The sequence below is a fragment of the Stenella coeruleoalba genome (genome assembly GCF_951394435.1).
Source record: "Stenella coeruleoalba genome assembly, chromosome: 2".
In the NCBI taxonomy this organism is placed as follows: domain Eukaryota; kingdom Metazoa; phylum Chordata; class Mammalia; order Artiodactyla; family Delphinidae; genus Stenella; species Stenella coeruleoalba.
In genome coordinates this window covers 168,330,653-168,350,487 of record NC_137147.1, presented here as the reverse complement: position 1 = coordinate 168,350,487, position 19,835 = coordinate 168,330,653, and the positions used below count along the sequence as shown (strand labels likewise).

At 38.7% G+C, this 19,835-nt stretch overlaps 2 protein-coding genes across 11 annotated transcripts in view; both read left to right on the top strand.

Moving 5' to 3' along the window:
- NEBL (nebulette) overlaps positions 1 to 19,835 on the top strand; it is a 522,125-nt gene that overhangs the window by 404,034 nt on the left and 98,256 nt on the right. The window lies entirely within an intron of this gene.
- The window catches only part of LOC307181869 (nebulette-like), a gene marked incomplete at its 3' end in the record, with an annotated part of 57,759 nt that continues 46,823 nt past the window's right edge, over positions 8,900 to 19,835 (top strand). The window contains exons 1-3 of the mRNA XM_079912765.1: positions 8,900 to 8,974; positions 16,850 to 16,954; positions 18,881 to 18,991. Of these exons, the coding sequence (XP_079768891.1) occupies positions 8,936 to 8,974; positions 16,850 to 16,954; positions 18,881 to 18,991 (255 nt within the window). The 5' untranslated portion in view covers positions 8,900 to 8,935. The remainder of the gene's footprint in view (positions 8,975 to 16,849; positions 16,955 to 18,880; positions 18,992 to 19,835) is intronic.

Genomic DNA, 19,835 nt, shown 5'->3' with positions numbered 1-19,835 from the left:
ATGTTGTTAGAAAATGCAGGTTTTATAAGTCCAACAAATTTATCATAGTATAAAAAATATGTATTTTTAACTGACTATGCTAGTGAACATTGACTATCACATGTATATTTAGTATCTGAAATATACCGGAGATGCAAAGCCTAGTACAATACATGATATAAAGTAGATGCTCAATAAATATTTAATGAATGAATATGTGATTGAAATAGGAGAGGGTAGAGATTTTTGTTGGTGTTATTCATTGATTATCTGAAGAGATTAAAATTAAAATAGTGCCTAGCCCATAGAATGCACACAAGAAATATTTGTGAAATGAATGAATGAAGTTAGACACACACACACATTAAATCATAAAGAAGATAAAGTCCTCAGAGAGAAATTACCACCAATATATGTTAAACTAGTTCTCACTATTCAAAGGGTACCAGTTATTTTAAAACATCACTAAATTTATAGCTGTTTTAACGATACATTTACTTTAATAATGGTCTTATTTTGATAGTATCTTATATTTTGAGTTACACATGAAGACACTCCATGGGAACAGTTGGAACAAAACTCAGGAATTAGTGCTTCAAAAGTTCCAAACTTGCGAAGGTCAGTTGTGTTGTTTTCCTTGGCTTAACTGATATTGAAATCATGACTTCAAGATAGAAATACTTAGCGAATTTAGTAATTGGATGCTTAAGGTTCAAGTAGAAATATCGATAATGCTTATTTAGTAAAAAGTAGAAAAAAATAGGTGCGTTGTTTTTGTTTTTGTTTTGCGGTACGCGGGCCTCTCACTGTTGTGGCCTCTCCCGTTGCGGAGCACAGGCTCTGGACGCGCAGGCTCAGCAGCCAATGGCTCACGGGCCCAGCTGCTCCGCGGCATGTAGGATCTTCCCGGACCGGGGCACGAACTCGTGTCCCCTGCATCGGTAGGTGGACTCTCAACCACTGCGCCACCAGGGAAGCCCAATAGGTGGCGTTTTAATAAGTAAACTGTAATTGTAACATCGTAGAAGTGTGAAGTTTATATCATAAACACATTTAACATAATTTCCATTTATTTGGGGGGATATATAATACAAATATATTTCCCTTGAATATTTTTCTTCATTAGACTGATAAAATAGGGAATAATTTCTTCACTGTGAGTTTTCATAAAGTCCAGGTAAGAGGGGTATTTCAATTGGCTAATGATAAAATGAAGGGGTAAAAATTAAATTCAAGGCAAATGAAGGGAACAGAGTAGGTGTAAAGGATATGTTTTTGCAGTTAATTGACCAGGAACTGTGTTATCCGTAAAGGTTCATGGCTCAAACCCGCTTAGGCTTATTGTGTTAGGAAAAGTGATTTCCATACATTTACTTCAGGGAGCTCTCCCTGCCGCCCTCATCTCTCCCCACTGTATGCTCCAGTGACACTGAACTCTTGGTTCCTCCAAATCTTGTCTCTGGGTCTTTGCAAATGTTCTTTGGATGTCTTCCCTACACCCCGTTTCTTTGCCTAATTCCAGCTTAAATATTCTCTCTAGAGGGAGATCTGCCCATTCCTTGGTTTCTGCTAAATCTTCTTGTTATGAGCTCATGTAACTCCCTACTTGCATTTTAGAGACATTGTTAAACTTTCTCCAAAAAGGGCTGAATTTGTTGAGTTTCACATATGTTTACATAAGTTATTGTTCTAATGGCTGTTTCCAAGATGCTCTTCAACTCCAAAGCCTTTCCCTTTTTCCTATAAGAACTTCCTCATTATTTCCACATTTTAATATATGATTCTTCCCGTCTGGAAACATGAGAGAAACAGCTTTTCTCCATAAATGACTAGGAAATTATCCACTGCGTTTTCATAAAATTCATAAATCATGTAAGCAGGACATGTTATGAATTAATTGGTGGGACACCTATCTCGGAAGGGTTAAAGAATTGCCAACACTGATCAAGCCTGCTCTCTCTGGCTGTTGATATGGTGTTGACAGCCAAGCAAAGAGCTTCTTCAATAAATCCACTCTCATATTCAAGTTTTTCCAGATGTGAGAAGTAATTAAGTCTTTGCATTTATTGAAGCCTTGTACGCTTTTCAAGAGGGAACTGGCAGCTGTGATGAATTAACTCTGCCTGAGTGCATGTGTGTGTTGTGTGTGTGTTTTGCGTGTGAATGTACATATATACAAGCACACGTGGCATTTGCCAATAGTCAAATGAGATCAGACCTTTAAAAAAACAAAACAAAACAAAACAAAAAGCTAATTTTCATAAATACCAAAAATTTTTACAGCTATATCTCACAATTTAGAGACTAGGGCTTTATCCAGTAATACCTTCTCAATTTCTGCTTTTGCTGAATGTTAAAGAGAAGAAATGAAATCATTTGCATCTGTTAAAGGATTTTCTTAAGAAAAGGTGAAATCATGATACTAGTAAAGCATAAAAGGAGCACATTTCAAAGATTTTAACTCATTACTTAAAGAGGCCACCAATAAGATGTTACAGTTGGTTCAAAGGTGAATTTGAAGGACCAAACGTAAATGAGTAATAAGGAATTTGGAATTGAATTTACAGATAGATACAAAAGGGTCTATCAACAAGCCAATAATCAATTGCTTTTCCCCAGGACACAATTAATTTGCATTTGTATGGCTAAAGCATCATTAGCATTGTTACCAGTTTTCAACAATTTAAGGTGTGGTAAAGTAGTTCAAAGACAGTGAAAGGCCAAGTTAGCCAGAAGGTAACACTAGTTAAGACATGGTGTAATTTTTTGTGTGTGTCAGTTTCAAAGTCTTTCACAATTTTTCCTGACACATCTCACACAGAACTTAAGGAAAGGGATACTTTTTGGGATAGCCAAGCTGTTTTTTCATGCTTGACCCTTTGGTTCTGATTGCAAGCCATTCAAGAGGCCATTCAAACCTTGGGCTTCTCTCAGTGGGAAGGATTGCGGAAGTGTTTATGGTTTTAGTTTTGTGGTTATTAAATTGGAACAAATATCTCAAGTAAGCAGCAAATTAAATCAAAGTCTTTCAGTTCACTTGGTGGTTATGTTAATGTAGACTCTGAGTAAGAGGACTTATTTTTTCCTGTCAATATGCTTAGAAGAATAGGTATTTTACATTTTGGCATCCCAACCTGAAAATTGTTGAGCCAATTTTTGGTTTCTTGTTCTTCTCCAACACCAGTCTAGATGTGCGGCTTTCATTTGTCAGTAGGATCTGTATTTGTGAAAATAGGAGTATGAATATAGAAAAACACTAATAAATCTTATTTTAATGGCAAAATTGATTATGGTGACAGTTATTCAGGTTGTTTTGTATTCTTTTGATTTCTAATTAACAAACAGTAGTGGAATAGCCATTAGGAAGGAGAAGATAGGCTAAATGAATGTTAATTGTAAAAATAGATTGGGCTAATAATAAGCAGAACTCTTCTCTTTTATAAAGAAGACAAAATGCCCTAGAGAGCTTACATGTCTTGTTTTAAAAAAAATTTTCTCTCCCTCATCTATTAGTAAAGTTCTCTTTTGGATAGATGCCAAACGATGAAGAAGTACATGAGGCAAAAGTAAAATAACCAGGAATTTAACTGAGAAGCAGGAACCTTTTGGGGATAGTCATAAAAGAAACCCAGGCAACTAAAAATGAGTACATGAAAAGACTGCCAAGGCAGGCAGACAAGTCAGATGAACTAATTTCTCTCTCATCTACCATTTAGGGGGAATATATATATATTTTTTTATAAATGTATTTATTTATTTTTGGCTGTGTTGGGTCTTCCGTTTCTGTGCGAGGGCTTTCTCCAGTTGAGGCCAGCGGGGGCCACTCTTCATCGAGGTGCGCGGGTCTCTCACTGTCACGGCCTCTCCCGTTGTGGGGCACAAGCTCCAGACGCGCAGGCTCAGTAGTTGTGGCTCACGGGCTTAGTTGCTCCGCGGCATGTGGGATCTTCCCAGACCAGAGCTCGAACTCGCGTCCCCTGCATTGGCAGGCAGATTCTTAACCACTGTGCCACCAGGGAAGCCCTAGGGGGAATATTTTTTAACAGGAAATGTTGAATTAATTTTCAAAGTGGAAATATTCAGTTTATCTCTGTAAATGTTCCTTCACACAGAGCTGTATCTCAATCTATTTCAGTTGTTTAATATGGATTTTCATTTGCAAGTCACTTCATCACCATGTTGGGGAAGAACACATTTTCTATCACTGTAGAGAAAAGAAAGGAGAAAGAAGTGAAATAAGTATGAAACATTTCTCAAAATCCAAGAGATTCTTGTTGTATGTGACCTTAAGAACGTGAAGACAGTCGAGCACTGCATGGCTTGTGATGGTGGTATAGACTTGTTTCTTTGGCCAGGGGCTGTGTCCCCAGAGACCTGAATGACCCCCCCCCCCCCCCCCCCCACCCAGGACCTGGCAGTTGTTACAGAAATATATTTGGTTACACATAAACATCAAACTATAAAAAGGTGGAAGACTTCTTTATTACAAATACACAAGTTAGCGCTTATCTTTGGGCTTTTATGCTGCATGAGGCCCTCCTGGGCTTTATATATATATATATATATATATATATTTTTTTTTTTTTTTTTTTTTTTTGCGGTACTCGGGCCTCTCACTGTTGTGGCCTCTCCCGTTGCGGAGCACAGGCTCCGGACGCGCAGGCTCAGCGGCCATGGCTCGGGGGCCCAGCCGCTCCACGGCATGTGGGATCTTCCCGGACCGGGGCATGAACCTGTAGTCCCCTGCATCAGCAGGCGGACTCTCAACCACTGCGCCACCAGGGAAGCCCTGATGTGGACCATTTTTAAAGCCTTTATTGAATTTGTTACAATATTGCTTCGTTTTATGTTTTGGTTTTTTGGCCCCGAGGCATGTGGGATCTTAGCTCCCCCACCAGGGATCAAACCCCCACCCCCTGCATTGGAAGGCGAAGTCTTAATCACTGGGCAGGCAGGGAAGTCCCCCTACTGGCCTTTAAAAACATATTGATGGTATAGAATTTACCCTTTCAAATGAGGAGATCCTTTCATACCAAGTACTTTCCCTGGAACTGTGTACCTTTATTTGATAGTTGAAAACTCTTTTGTTTGTAAGGGGCTTTCCTATTTTTTAGGTGCTTTCCTTGTATTAACTTCTGGCAATTCAGTTTTTCTGCTTAACGATGGAGAATTAGAGGCATAGAGGGATTAAATAATTTCCCCTAGAGAATGTGGGTGAGCCAGACCTGGAAGTAGGGAGTCTAGCTGTAGATAATGTGATTCCCACCTTGGTCTCATTCTCAACCAGGGCATGGGTAGAGTGCGAAAGTAAAAAATAGACAACATAAATGAAATGCTCAGTAAGTGAAAGGGATTAGCAACTACACAGATATTCCCTTTTGGGGTGCCCCAAGATGCAAATATGTATTAAAGTACAACATTTAACATGGTTTTAAAAAAAAAGAGGATAATGGGGGAATTTTGAAACATGATAGCTATCCATGAACACTTTCTTCATATTCCCCAAGTTACATTTTGGAGCTATTGACAAGAGAGCGTTGCTGTAATTAAGTTCAGGGCTTAAAATATTTTAGAGAAAACTTTATGTGAATTTTATATTATACCTACAGGTGAAAAGAAAAAAGATGTATTCAATCAAAAGTAATAATGTATCTAGCTTGCCAAACACTCCATTAAGGAGTTCCTCCAGCAAATCTTGAGTGATGGTTTTTTAAAACAATTCCTATCTCATTTTAGCACAAAGTATATTTTACTCACCATTGCATCTCTAATACCCAGCACAGTGCCTGGCATAACTACCCACGTTTCTTCGAATGAATGAACGTAAGGCTCTAGTTAAATTCTGGTCCTAGTGCTCCCCTGAGTAACTTTGTGAATAAGACAAATCATTAATTTCTCTTGACCTCAATTTTGTCCTCTGTGAAAGAGAGGGCTTTAGTAGGATTGATTCCTTAAGGACCCCGTAGCTTTAAAATTCTGATTCTAAAATCTCAAATGGAAAATGCGTGTTCACATTGTATATGGTGTTTGTTTTTGCTTTCAAAACTTGTGTGCATAATCTCAACAGATCACTTTGTTCCAGCACAGTGGAGAGACAATAAGAATTTATTGTATGGTGGGAAATGAGAAAAATAGCAGCCACTGAAGTCTGACGCAGGTAATTCACTGTGGGGAATAGATGTCACCATGGGCATCGCAGGTATTGTCACCTCAGACACTAGCCAGGCAGTGCATCTTAGGCAGCTCTGCCAAGATTTTCTCCCTGCGCTTTTAGAAGTTTGCGAGAAAAACTTATATAAAGTGCTCTTTTCCCCATTTCCCAATAAAGATAATGTAATAGAGCTTCTATGGAATATTAGAAGAGTCTTTTGGCAGAGGACTTGAGGGAAACAAGCAGAGTCTACACATTCTGCTCCTTTATGGAACGAATATCATGTACAGAGAATTTCCTTGTAGAATTCTCTACATAGGCATGACAGGACTACGATTTTAAAGTTAAGGTTTCCAATTTCAGCACCCTCGGGGCATTTCTTCTTGGCATTTTGCCGGTAAGCAGGATATGTGATGCCATTAAGTTAGCCTGTATTAAAAGTCATTTTGGGCTTCCCTGGTGGTGCAGTGGTTGAGAGTCCGCCTGCCGATGCAGGGGACGCGGGTTCATGCCCTGGTCCGGGAGGATCCCACATGCCGCGGAGCGGCTGGGCCCGTGAGCCATGGCCGTTGAGCCTGCGCGTCCGGAGCCTGTGCTCCGCAACGGGAGAGGAGAGGCCGCAACAGTGAGAGGCCCGCGTACCGCAAAAAAAAAAAAAAAAAAAGTCATTTCATGAAACAGTCAACTACTCTTATAGAATACCACGTTGTTTCAGAATAAAACAATGTTTGCCCAAGTAATATTTCACAGAAGAATGTTAGTTTTCTAGAGTATCAGGTGTCAATAAAAAAATAGGTAAGTAGGTAGGTAAGTAGGTAGGTAGATAGGTTGGATTAGATGAGATGAATAGGTTTCATATTTGGGAAATGCTGGGTTAAGCAAACTTAATAGTTTTCTTGGTTGTGGGTCTTCTTAGAGCTTCTAATGTGTCATTGTGCCATGTGGATCTCTAAGTGGCAGGGGGAGAGATTAGTATATGGGTTTCCCCAAACATGTTCGTTGAAGAAACCCCCTTTTCCCCTCCGAGTATTCTGTGGAACTTTAGCTTCATAGAACACAATTTGAGAAATAATCTATGCATGATGACTGTATAGAATTTTTTTCTTTTTGGAATTTTTAGGCAAGGCCAAGGTAATTTTAAAAATTTAAAACTAAATATGATATTAAGAGAAAACAGTATTACTTGTCTACCTAGAATGATGTTTGTTTTTTTTTAAAAAAAACTTGCTTTTTAATTAATTAATTAATTAATTTTTGGCTGTGTTGGGTCTTCGTTTCTGTGCGAGGGCTTTCTCTAGTTGCGGCAAGCGGGGGCCACCCTTCATTGCAGTGCGTGGGCCTCTCACTATAGAATGATGTATTTTTTGATTAAAGTTATATTTTATATCATTAGTTTCATTGTCTACCTAGAATGATGTATTTTTTGATTAAAGTTATATTTTATATCATTAGTTTCATTATTCACCTTAGGGTATTTTTTTATTATGTCCCACATTAATATGCTATGGCTTTATAAATATTAATTTATCCTAGGATTTAAATAACCAAATTTGATAAATTGAGCTGTATAGTCTTAGAATTACCTCAATTGACATTAAAGGATTAGTTTTGAGAAATATATTTTAAATTATATAACATATACCACATTATAAATATTGCTATAATTTATTTTTCCAAACATTTCCAAGCATGTATTACACATTGTGAAATATACAAGTAACTAGTGGATTTGTAAAAATTGACACAGTGGGCAGAATTGAAAAAGGGTAATTATTATTTTTTGAAACAATGTTTCTAGAATTCTTAAATGATATATCAGCTTATGTTAACTGCAGCTTCTCATGTTTAATGATGTTTACAATTAAAATAATACAATAGCAATATAAGATTAACAGTCATAATTAACTCAGAATAGATTCTTTGAAGTGGTTCAAAGGGTTTTTCATAATAAATTACTAGCCTTTAATCAGTTAATATAAAGTATTTTTTTTTAGACTGGAGAAGTACATGTATGTCTCATAAAAAATTTAATTTAGGTTAATGAAATGAGTTTGAATGATCCAGATTCACCATACCGAATCCGGGATATGTCTGACATTCCAGTGAAAGCTTTATTTAGATGGAGTTGAGGAATCTTTGAGATAATAGGCTTTGCACTCTGCTATCTTGAGTGTTACAGCTGAGTGGTTCACCCAGAATCTTTAAGTCTTTTTCAAACGATTTTATGAATGAATTGAATTCATGAAATATTAATAAGTTGTCTGTTTTGGATTTCTTAACCAGTTTAGAGAACGTTGACTTTAAACGTTCTCAAAATTGAATTTTGCCTGTTAAAATATTATTTCCGCTTATGAGGCTAGCTCTGGCCGGCCTCAGTGACGCTGCGCCATCCACTCACACCCGCTGTGATAAGGAGGATGAAGTGTGAGCTAAATAGGGAGGAGGCCTGGGCACGGTCATTTTTGCCAGAACACAGAAACGCCAAGACCTCAAGGTGCCGTAGTATAGAAAAAGGTGCTGCACTAGTGGATTTAAAAAAAATATATATATATACACACACACACACACACACACACACACACATATAGAAGGAGTAGAAATGAGGGTCCCTGTATTTGAGGATGTAAAAGATGAAACTCAAGAAGAAAAAACAGGAGAAGAAGAAAATGAAGAAGACAAGGTGGGTGAGAAGGCATTGCTGAAGAACGGCATTTGTTCCTCGAGGTCGATGATTAGAAAAATGTTCTCTTTTCTTTTTTTTTGTCTGGACAGGTGTTCTTTAAGCCTGTTATTGAAGACCTGAGCATGGAATTGGCCAGAAAATGCACCGAACTCATTAGTGATGTAAGTGGCTTAAGTAACTTTTGCCTGATTTTGCATGGCACGTGTGCCACTATTATGTCATAGAATCAGAGAGCTGAGGGGAAAACCTTGAAATCATTTATTTAAAACACTGTGATTTTCCAGATCATGGAAATAAGTCCAGATATTTTAGGTGATTTTCCCAAGGTCTCCCAGACAGAGAATTTCTGTGGGGACAGGTGTCCGTGTTGTTCAGCCAGAATCTTGTCCCTTCTTGAATTTCAGTGTCACTCTGTCATGAAATCATAAAGCATCGAATTTCAGAACATACTCCATTGAGAACCCAAAGCTTTTTTACAATTTGTATAATGATGTAATTTGTTTTGAGAGGATCTCTATCTAAATGAATGATTTTTAGCATTTTGGGGAACTTTTTTGGAATCTGATGAATTCAGTAGTTTTCCAAACCAGAATCATGCATATACCTGCATATAACACTTATTAACAATTTAGGATTCACGGATTACTGAACTGTGTGTTGAGAGCCCTGAACTATATGATGATGATGGATATTAGTGAAAGGAGCATTTTTGTTGTGACTTTTTTCGTTAACTGGGATCGGTTTATGTTATATTTCAAGGGAATCCTAGAATTATGGAATTAATTCATATGTATATATCTCTATATTTATCTGTCTACCTGTCTATCTATAGTAAATATGTAAACTAGAATTACAGAAGCACAGGGAAATGTGTTCTTCACTCGGGATGAGAGCTTAGATGATCCTCATTGGAACAGTTGTAGGAAAGTCGCTGGTACACAGGAAAGATGGCTCGTGAAGCGGGAACGGGTGCCTGTCTTATTTAGAGAGGGGAACAGAGAACTGGTTGTTTCTGTTGTTGTTAAGCAAAGTGATCAGAATATTTTACAAACATTTGTTTGTGGAGGAAGTCAATCCTGGGCCTTACGGTCATGTGCCGGTCTGTTCTCCAAAGTCAACCTGCCTGAGTCAGTTTCACAGTAACTCTGGGCAGGCTGGCTGGGCTCAGTTCCTCAAGGGCAGCATTTCTAATAGTAAGATTAAGAAATCGTAACACATCTGAAGTGTTTAGTAAATTGTCTGGAACATTGTGAGTACTCAAGAGATCCTAGCTGTTATTAACTACTGCCTCTGTAAATTAATTTTGTATCTGTCCAGTCACATTTTATATATGATTCTGTATTCCCTTCTGGTTAGTCAGAAAGAGCCAGAGGATGGTGGGAATCAGACCCCTTCCTGTATACTTGACATGCAATGTAACCAAATTTTAAATTGAGTATTTCTTTGTGCCATTGCTTAATAATAGTCACAAGCTAATGTATGTAAAAGTTCTTTGTAAACTCTAATAATAATGAAATGATAATGACAACAACGATAATAATATCAGCAACAGTTAAGATTTATTGAGTACTATGTGCCAGGCGTTGCAACTTGTGAGATAGATTCTCTTGTTTTCCCATTTTAGAGGTGAAGAAGAGAAGGCTCAGAGAGGTTAAGTAACCTCCTTGGGTCACACAGTTAAGCAGTGGGGAGTAGAACCTGAACACAAAGTCCTCTCTCTTAGCCAGTTTGCCATGTTCTCTCTCACTGTAGCTTTCATGCAGTTTACCTTAGCTTTATCATTATGTATTACACAAATATTAGTGATAGTAATGCGACCATTTAAAACCTTAAGTTCCATAACTCTGGAGATAGTACCTCTTCTGGTGTTGTTATGTTTTGTTTGAAGTGTATTTGTGGCTGAGCTAAATTATATAAACCATTAAACTAAAGTGGCAACTTTAGTTAGTAGGTGATTTTGTTGGAGTTGTTTTGGATAAGAGCATCTCTCAGTGACTTCAGTCTTGTGGGGAGGGGCGATGGCCTTTACCGTTTTGCCAAAGCGAAAGCCACGTTATTCCACTCTCATGCAGGTGACATCAAATGCGTGGGAGTAATTTCTGTTTAGTATAGGTTTATATTGCAAGGCAGAATGCCTGTACTACTTAAATATTTAGATCATATTGCTGTGGTCTCGTTTATATCTGTGTGCATGTTTACATTTTATTTCCAAAGAGAATTCCATACTTATGAAGATACTGGTTTAATTTTTGGAATTTTTATATCTCCCAATGAACAGTCTGAACAATGACTTTGTTTCTAAAAAAATGAAGAGTTTGTACAGTCATTTGAAAATTAGATTTTAATTTACCCTTTCTGGAAGGGCTTCAGATATTGGACTAAATCAAATTTCTGGTTTTTTAGAAGTGTGGTTAAATAATATTATCAAGTAATAACTTGCTTATTCACTCTTGGTGTCATCAATGTTTTTATATGGAGTCAATGAACTTAGATTTGAAGTTCTTTTCTCTGTTGTGTTGTCTGCATGTCTAGATGGTTGTCTAAAATGTATATTTGAAATTGCATCAATACGGAGCTGAAAACAAATATAAAAAAGGACGAATTGAGTTAGATTGGAGTTCCAGTCAAGACTTTATTACGTCTCTGATAGTGCCCATCTGTTCGTGTTCACATTTAATTTAGTCCACCAGTCTTTGCCCAGGTCTCAATCTTAAAGACAAAGCTTCGAGGACTTTAGTTTTGTTTTATAATCCTTTATATCCCAGGGGGGGAATCCATGTGTTTACCTGGGCCTGTTTGTTTGTTTGAAGGCAATCTGTTCCCAGCCTGTCACCGAGTGAATTCGGTGTTTTGTTGGCCTGCTTTGTGGAGTCCTACATCTTGAAGCTTTAAGAAGCAGACTCACATTTTCTTGATCAAATCACACAGCTAGTGAGCCACTGACCTGGAATTTGGAACAAGGTCTGTCTGATTCCCAAGCCTTGGTCACCACGATGTCCTTTCTCTGCTGCTGTGTGCCAGGCACTCCACGTGCAATATTGTATTTCAGGCCACAGCAAGCTAGTGCCCTAGGTCCTATGAGCCTCAGTTCAGAGGTGGTGAAACCCAACGTTGAGTAGCTTGTCTACGGCCACCTGGCTACTCAGGGGTGGGGACAAGATCCAGGTTTAGATCTGGCCTGGCTGGTAGCCACCCGCTACTCTGCTCCATTTTTCAAATGAGGAGGGTAGTTTTACGGGTTTCTCTTCATGGAGCAGTCTCTCTACATCCCCTTCATTATCATTCTAATCATCCCTCTTTGGACCTCTTTTAGCTTTCGTGTGTCTTTATCGGGATATAATAACCAGAACTGTGCACAGAAGTCCAGATGTGGGTGGCTGTGATTATGAGTGGGGAAGGATGATGTTTCTGCGCCCTGTGTGATGATATTTAGTGTTTCTTGGACTTAGGGCTGCAGGAAGCTGTCAGATCAGCCTCAGTAAGGGCATGATCCTCAGCCATTTTCAGTCCTAGTTTTTGACTTGCAGCTGATCACGTAGGGCCCATCCTCTTTTAATAGTTTGAATGATTTGCCCCTTGCTAGTGATGTAATCTGTAGTTTTCCGCCCTCTCGCAGGGCCCTTTGAGAGCTTCCGCAGTTCATCTCTTTCAGTTTACCATTTCCCTCTCCATGAGAGCGTGGGGTCATCAGCAGACCTGCAGACTCCGCTGTATCATGCCCCTGCCAGATAATTTATTAAAATGTTAAATAAGAATGGCCTGGCGGTAAGTCCTGGGAGGGCTGCACTGTTTAGAATTCTCCACAGAAAGAAATGTCTGTGTTTCAGATCAGGTGGCTTCATTTTGGGGATCAGTATGAGGAATTTTTCAAAACAAATTTTTTTGGGCCTCACCTAGTTTCCGCTTTGCACATGCTCTGCCCATGTTGTGGGGTTCCCTCTGCATAACTCACTTCCCAGTCTTGAAAGACCCCTGGTCCTCCGAGGCAGCCTCTTTTATTTTTCTGTTAACCGTATAATGCTTTTTATTTCCCCAGATATCCTTTCTCTGTTATTTTGTCCTGTTACTCAGCTATCTAATCAGTTCTTTGAATACATCAAACCTACTGACTACATTAAACAGTCAGAATCACGGATCTGGGAGCCTTTTGTAGGGTGGTCATAAAAAACAGCGGGTTAAAAGGGACCCTTTATATGTTTCTTGTAAATTAGGATAAAGAGTCTCTGCAGAGAAAATCAGTCCACATCTGCATGAAGTCTCCGATTCAGTGTTTTGATTCAGACCTTTTTTAGGGTGTTCGTTTGCGTGGCAGCAGAAAGAACATTTTCCAGGCAAGTGAACATTGTTTGTTGTGGGTAAACCCCTCCAGTGCTGAAAACATGGAATGCCGTGATTACCCCTCCAGAGAAAGCTCCGACGGTGTTAGGAAACCTGAGAGAGCAGCCTTGCCTCCGAGCGCCCCAGTTAACACACAGGGCAGGAGCCACAGTTCTGTCTTCTGGGGTTCACTGCATTTAGCCAGCGTGGCTCCATTTGTGAAAAGCCTTCCTAGCTCCTTTTGGTTAAGAATGCTTCTAAAAGGAAATGTCCTCTAACATTTCTACATCTGTCATCTACTGTCAGCCATTAGCTGATCTCATAGTAAGTAAAAGAAACTAGGCTCGGAGGAGGAAGCTCACTCAACTAATTTAACTCTAACTGTAGTTGAGACATGGTGGGATTAATGGGTGAGGTTAAAGCAGAAAGTAAATATTTAGGGCATCTTATTGATCATTAAGTCATCAACTTTGGATTGTGTGTTGGTTGTGAGTGCAGATGGCTGCATGTAACAGGAGGATCCTAGCACAGAGGCTTAACAGATGTCTATTTTTTTCACATATGAATCCTGGAGGTAGGGGCTTCAGTCTTGGTGCAGTGGATGTTATCAGTCTCTCAGGTGCCTTTCCTTCTGCTCTGCCATCGTTGGTATGATGGCTTATTGTCTTATGATGGCATCATTGCGGCTGTTTCCCTGTGGTTGGGGAAGACAAAAGGCGGAAGAGCCAGGGGTCAAAGGGCCATGTCAGCAAGTCTCTCCCTTTATACCAGCTACACCAGTAATGATGCTGGGAAGTCTTCCAAGAATGTCTCATGGCCAGAGCTAGGCACTTGTCCTCCCCGGCCAATCACTGGCCAAGGGGAATGAGAAAACCATACCTAGTTCAGAGCAGTTTGTCCTCTGGGGCTGGGGTAGGGGCATGTCTACTTTCATAAATACATTTGAGTTCTATTGTTAGCAAAGAAAGGGATTGGATATGCAATCTATCCAATAGGTGGGACCATGGTTGTATTAGGAATTGACTGTCTACTCAGTGATTTTTATTTTACCTAAGATTTAGTATCAGTCATCGAAGTACCCTTTCATCCATTTTTTCCTATTCTCCTGGTATAGGAAGGCTACTAATATGTAGTATTCTTTATATAAAAATTTAAGATCATTTGCTTGTTGTCACTCATATTGTAAATTTCATTAGAAATACGAGTGACAATAAGCATATAGTACGTGTGTGTGTGTGTGTATCTTTTAAATAAAAACCAGAGAAAGGAATGGAGAGCACACTTAAGACCGAACTATTTGCCTGCATAGTAAAGGAAGTAAATACTTCACCCTTATCCCGAGCGCCTGTCCTGAACATTCTGCTCAGGTCAGAGCTTATCAGGGGGCCTGTAGCCATAGCACATACCTCTGCGCTGCAGTGAAGCATGTGCATGGGAGAGGGAAGAGATGGTGGCGAAAGATAAAAATAATGAGCCAGACTGAAGCCTAATGATAGCTTATGTTCTCTCACACTTAATTATATAACGGAGATACCTTTTTTTTTTTCTCCTTATGATCAAAATAGCCTACTATTTATCATACTGCCATTAACGGTTTAATTACTAGTGACTGAGGAGGGTGATTTGCAGAGACCTAAAATTATGGCTAATCTCTGAGAAGAAAAAAAAAGCAATTTAGTGCTCAGATAAGATAAATATGTTCTAATGTTGATTTCATGAATAAAGCAAATGTTTAATGTGGTCAGCATCTAATATCTGAGTCATAGCCATGAGATACTGCATTTTAAAAGAATGTTACTTAGTATGTTCGTGTCTGGTTATACCTCAGGTCAAATAATGCCCCTCAAATCAGGTTTGAATATGGTAAAATCTCTATGTCATGTTAAAGTGTAACATCAGTATTAGTCATGATCTTTAAGAACCAGGTAGTGTATACAATTAAACTTCACTTTTAGGCTGTAATTAGGGAGACCATGTAATTTTTTTTTTAAATTTTTATATTTTTTAATTTAATTTTTATTTTATTTATTTTTATTTATTTATTTTTTTGGCTGCGCTGGGCCTTCACTGCAGCGCACGGACTCTTCGTTGCGGGCTCAGTAGTTGCAGCCTGTGGGCTTAGTTGTCCCGAGGCATGTGGGATCTTAGTTTCCCTACCAGTGATCGAACCCACGTCCCCTGCATTGGAAGGCAGGTTCTTAACCACTGGACCACCAGGGAGGTCCCGGGAGACCATGTAATTTATCATCTGAACTAAGACATTTTTTTGGCCTAAGTATTTATAGTCTTGGGTAGATAAACATGACTTTATTACAGGGTGATACAACTTTTAGCAACTTACCTTCATCCTCTCAACTAGTCGTAAGTTTTGCCTGCTCGGTTTTTAGATTGGATGGCTGTTAGTGTGACAGTGGGATTATCTTAGGTCCCTCTTTTTGGTTCATGTGTCCGTGTGGGATCTTCCCCCAGATTAATTCTGGCCTCTCCCCGGGGGGAAAGGAGTGACTCCTTTCACTAGCGAGTTGGAGAGAAGAAATGAGCGTTGCCCAGCTCCTCTGCCTGCCACAGGGGGCATTCTGCAGTGATCTCCACCAGGTGGCAGGCTTTCTGGGTGGGTTCTATGCTTGGGGGTGGGGAGGAGGTTGGGGAGGCCTGTGGGTGCTCATAAATTGGGTAAGTTTGATTTGAGCATAAGTAATTAGTAACAGGAAGCCCATTGTGGCCACAATTTAGGCCTCTTCCTCTAAGCCAGCATGTCTAGCTAATGATGCTAGAAGTATTCTCCATTTGTTTAATTTCTGCCTCTTCTCAATTGGTTACATCTGTCCTGGTGACGCCTTGTTTTAAACCTAGAGGTAGGCAGCTATGTTTCTGTTTGACCGTAGGCTTACCTGTTAGGGTCTGTGGCTTAAAAGTAACAATAAACTAGGACAGTGTATGAGTGAAATGGAGAACGTTTAATAATCATGCTGAACAAGCTGGGCAAACAGGACCCACAGTTACTGTGGGTCCAATACACGTGATCCTTGTTTTGGTTTGTTTGTTTGGTTGGTTGGTTTTTTTGGTTTGTTTTTTGCGGTACGCGGGCCTCTCACTGCTGTGGCCTCTCCTGTTGCAGAGCACAGGCTCTGGACGCGCAGGCTCAGCGGCCATGGCTCACGGGCCCAGCCGCTCCGTGGCATGTGGGATCTTCCCGGACCGGGGCACGAACCCGTGTGCCCTGCGTCGGCAGGCGGACTCCCAACCACTGCGCCACCGGGGAAGCCCCTGGTTGTTTTTTTTTAACTTTATTTTTTTATTAATTTTTATTGGAGTATAGCTGCTTTACAGTGTTTTGTTAGTTTCTGCTGTACAGCAAAGTGACTCAGTTGTACGTATACATATATCCCCTCTTTCTTGAATTTCCTTCCCATTTAGGTCACCACAGCATTGAGTAGAGTTCCCTGTGCTATACGGTAGGTTCTCATTAGCCATTGCACATGATCCTTGATGATAACTAGACCCTGGCTTATGTAAAGAGCAGCCTTTTCCCGCCTTTACCTCATCACCTTTGCTGTTCTGGGCTGGATATCAGTTTATTTGATTTGGCCTGTTTTGAGCATCCTTCCACATTGGAGTATTTACTTCAGAAAACAGATTTTCTCAAGTTAATTCTTCTGTTCAAAAAAGGAGCATTAAAATTGTTTTTCTTTCTCTCCTTATATAAAATATTCTTTTAGATCCATTATAAAGAAGAGTATAAAAAGTCTAAAGACAAGTGTACATTTGTGACTGACACGCCTATGCTAAAACATGTAAAACGTATTGGCGCTTTTATTTCTGAGGTAAGGTATCAAAACGTGCAAAATGGCTTTCATTTTCTTTTTCTATTTATGTAAGTAAAAGTCTGTGCATGAAAGTTAGACAATAATATTTTCAATAACACCACTGAATGTTGGTAATATCTGTATATTACATAATTCTGTGCACTATGTCAATTAACTCATGTAAACTGATAAGTTTTATTATTTATGGTTGATGTATTTTATTATATGCCTATTTTGACTCTAACCCTTTCTTATTTATCTAAAATTACTCTTAAAAAAGGGATATTTTTATTCAATAGAAAGTATTGGCAAGTTCCATTATTTTATTTCTTAACAGACTTTATTAGATATAAATGATTCAATATAATTTTGAAAATAAGTGAAACCAACAGATTCCATAAAATGTGGTATCTTTGGTAAGTAACTTTAAATCAGTTTGAACTATTTTTGAGTAGGATCAGTTCAACAGAGATACCTGTTATGAAACCATAGAGTGAGAAATACACTACATTCATTTTCCAGCTGAAATATCATAGAGTCTTTTTCTGAGAGCATTTAGAACTGCAACTTATGTTGTCTTATAAAGCACAATGTTAACGGTAATTTCTGTGATGAGGCACTGCTGGTTTCTGTGAATATATCATTTCAAAGAGATAAACTTGAAAGGAAGATGATTAGATAGTGTTGTAAATGACTGACCTCTAGTGTTTCGTAAGTTATGTTGGAAAAAGATCAATATGATATTCTCGGGATTATTTCTGTCAACGTGAAAACATTTTGAAGAAAATTGGTAAATTTTAAGTACCCAAATCCAAAGAGTTATGGGAACGCAAGGCTTACGCAGGCTATATGCTCAATAAATCAGCACTCAAATCTAGCTCCAAGTGGGAGTAACAGCAGGGACCTGTGGACAGAGTGGGGAAAACCACGGTTTTGTTTATTTGTGTCAGCTATTAGTTCTCCTGCACAGAGAAAAGGAAAAGGGCAATCTGTTATGTTCCTTTGAACTTAATGTTCCCAAGAGTAAATAGTGAATGAGTGTCTCTCTTTATGAGTAACGATTGAGATCACTTAGAGACAGTGCAAATTGCACGTGGGAAGGTGCACAAACGGCAAAAAAGCACCCCCTGCACCCCGCCATTGTGGTGGAAGGAGTTAAGAGGACTTGAATAAAGGAATGTTGTCCTTTGCATTCAGGTTCTAGACTGTAAATTCTAATGACTTGTGTTTTCTGGAACAATTTAAATGTCTCATTGTTCTCATGTTTCTTTGCTGATCAAACATGAAATTGTCAATACACACAAATAGATTTACTTTGAGAAATGTGCATGGGTTTAAACAGAAAAATAGTCATTATTACTTTTTACCAAATTTATTTAAGGTTTTTAATTTGAGGTATAATTGACATTTAACATTTTATTAGTTTCAGGTGCACAGTATACATGCTTCGATACTTGTATGCCTTGTGAAAGGATAACCACGATTGTCTGGTTACCACCTGTCACCACACAGAGTCACACATCTTATTTCTTTTTTTTCCCTTGTGATGAGAACTTTTAAGACCTACTCTCCTAGCAACTTTCAAATGTGCAGTACATTGTTATTAACTATAGTCACCATGCTGGACCTTATGTCCCCATGTATTTATTTTATGACTGGAACTTTGTACCTCCTAACTCCTTTCACCCATTTCCCCCATCGCTCAACCCCCCCTCTCCCAGTCGTTATTTTCTTGCATGTTTCATTTAAAGGTTTTACCATGATAAACTGGATTTCTTTTTCTTTCTTCAAATATGTTCATCAGGTTCAGTATCTACGATTAAAATGGACTTTATATTTTTTAACTGATTCTGTTTCTGAAGAAAGTACTTTTTTATTCTTTTTCAATATTCACAATAAAAAAAGCTAAGAAATATTTTTTCCCTTTTCTTTCTCCCCGCCCAGGCAAAATACAAAGGCACCATTAAGACGGACCTTTCCAATTCTCTTTATAAGCAGATGCCAGCCACAATTGACAGTGTCTTTGCAAGAGAAGTTACACAGCTACAGAGTGAGGTGTGGTTCTCCTGAATTACTATATAATTGTGTAGACCAAACATATACCTAGTACAAATTGTTTAGCATTTTAAAAAGAGTTGTTTGTCTTAGATGTTAAATACGGAGAGAAAAGTTGGAAGCGACTGATCCCTGTGCTGTCAGCTGTCGCCGGTGGAATCAGATAATGACAAGGACCTGCCAGTATGTCAGTTACATGACGCTGTTTTTCCTAGTTCCATTCACCACTACTGATAGAGCAAATTCAAATCTTATTTAGACAGTTTACTTAGATTACAATCTTATAGCAAATATTAAACTAGTCTTTAATTTAACTATGATCTTTAAGGGGAGAACATTCCAGTAGCTTATTAAAAGTTGCATAAAAATTAATGGTTAAATTCAGGATCCACAGATCTGTGCTCCATCAATTAGACAAGTGGTTCCTGAATTTCTTTTCCGTGGATGGTGTTTTTCACTTGGTAGCATATCTCAGGCTACCAACAAAGAGCCTCCACCAGGCGGAAATGGCCATTTTAGTGATTGCAAGTTGCAGATGAACTTAAGAACTGTCATCATGTAAACTCATTTTGAATCCACATAATTTTCTTTTTATAGTACATCAACACAGAAGGAAGCCTTAATGCATTTAATCTATTGTGTTTCTTAAAACAGAATTTCAAAGCAGAATATTTCGCCTCTTTCTCACTCCTATTATTGCTTTGTTTTCTTCATAGCACGAGCTGATTTTTTTTTTGTTTTGTTTTGGTTACTTTATTAATCCCTAAGAGAGCAGGGACCTTATCTGTCTTGTTCCCTGCTCCACCTCTGTGCTTAGAACAGTCCCTGGAACACAGGGAGGATT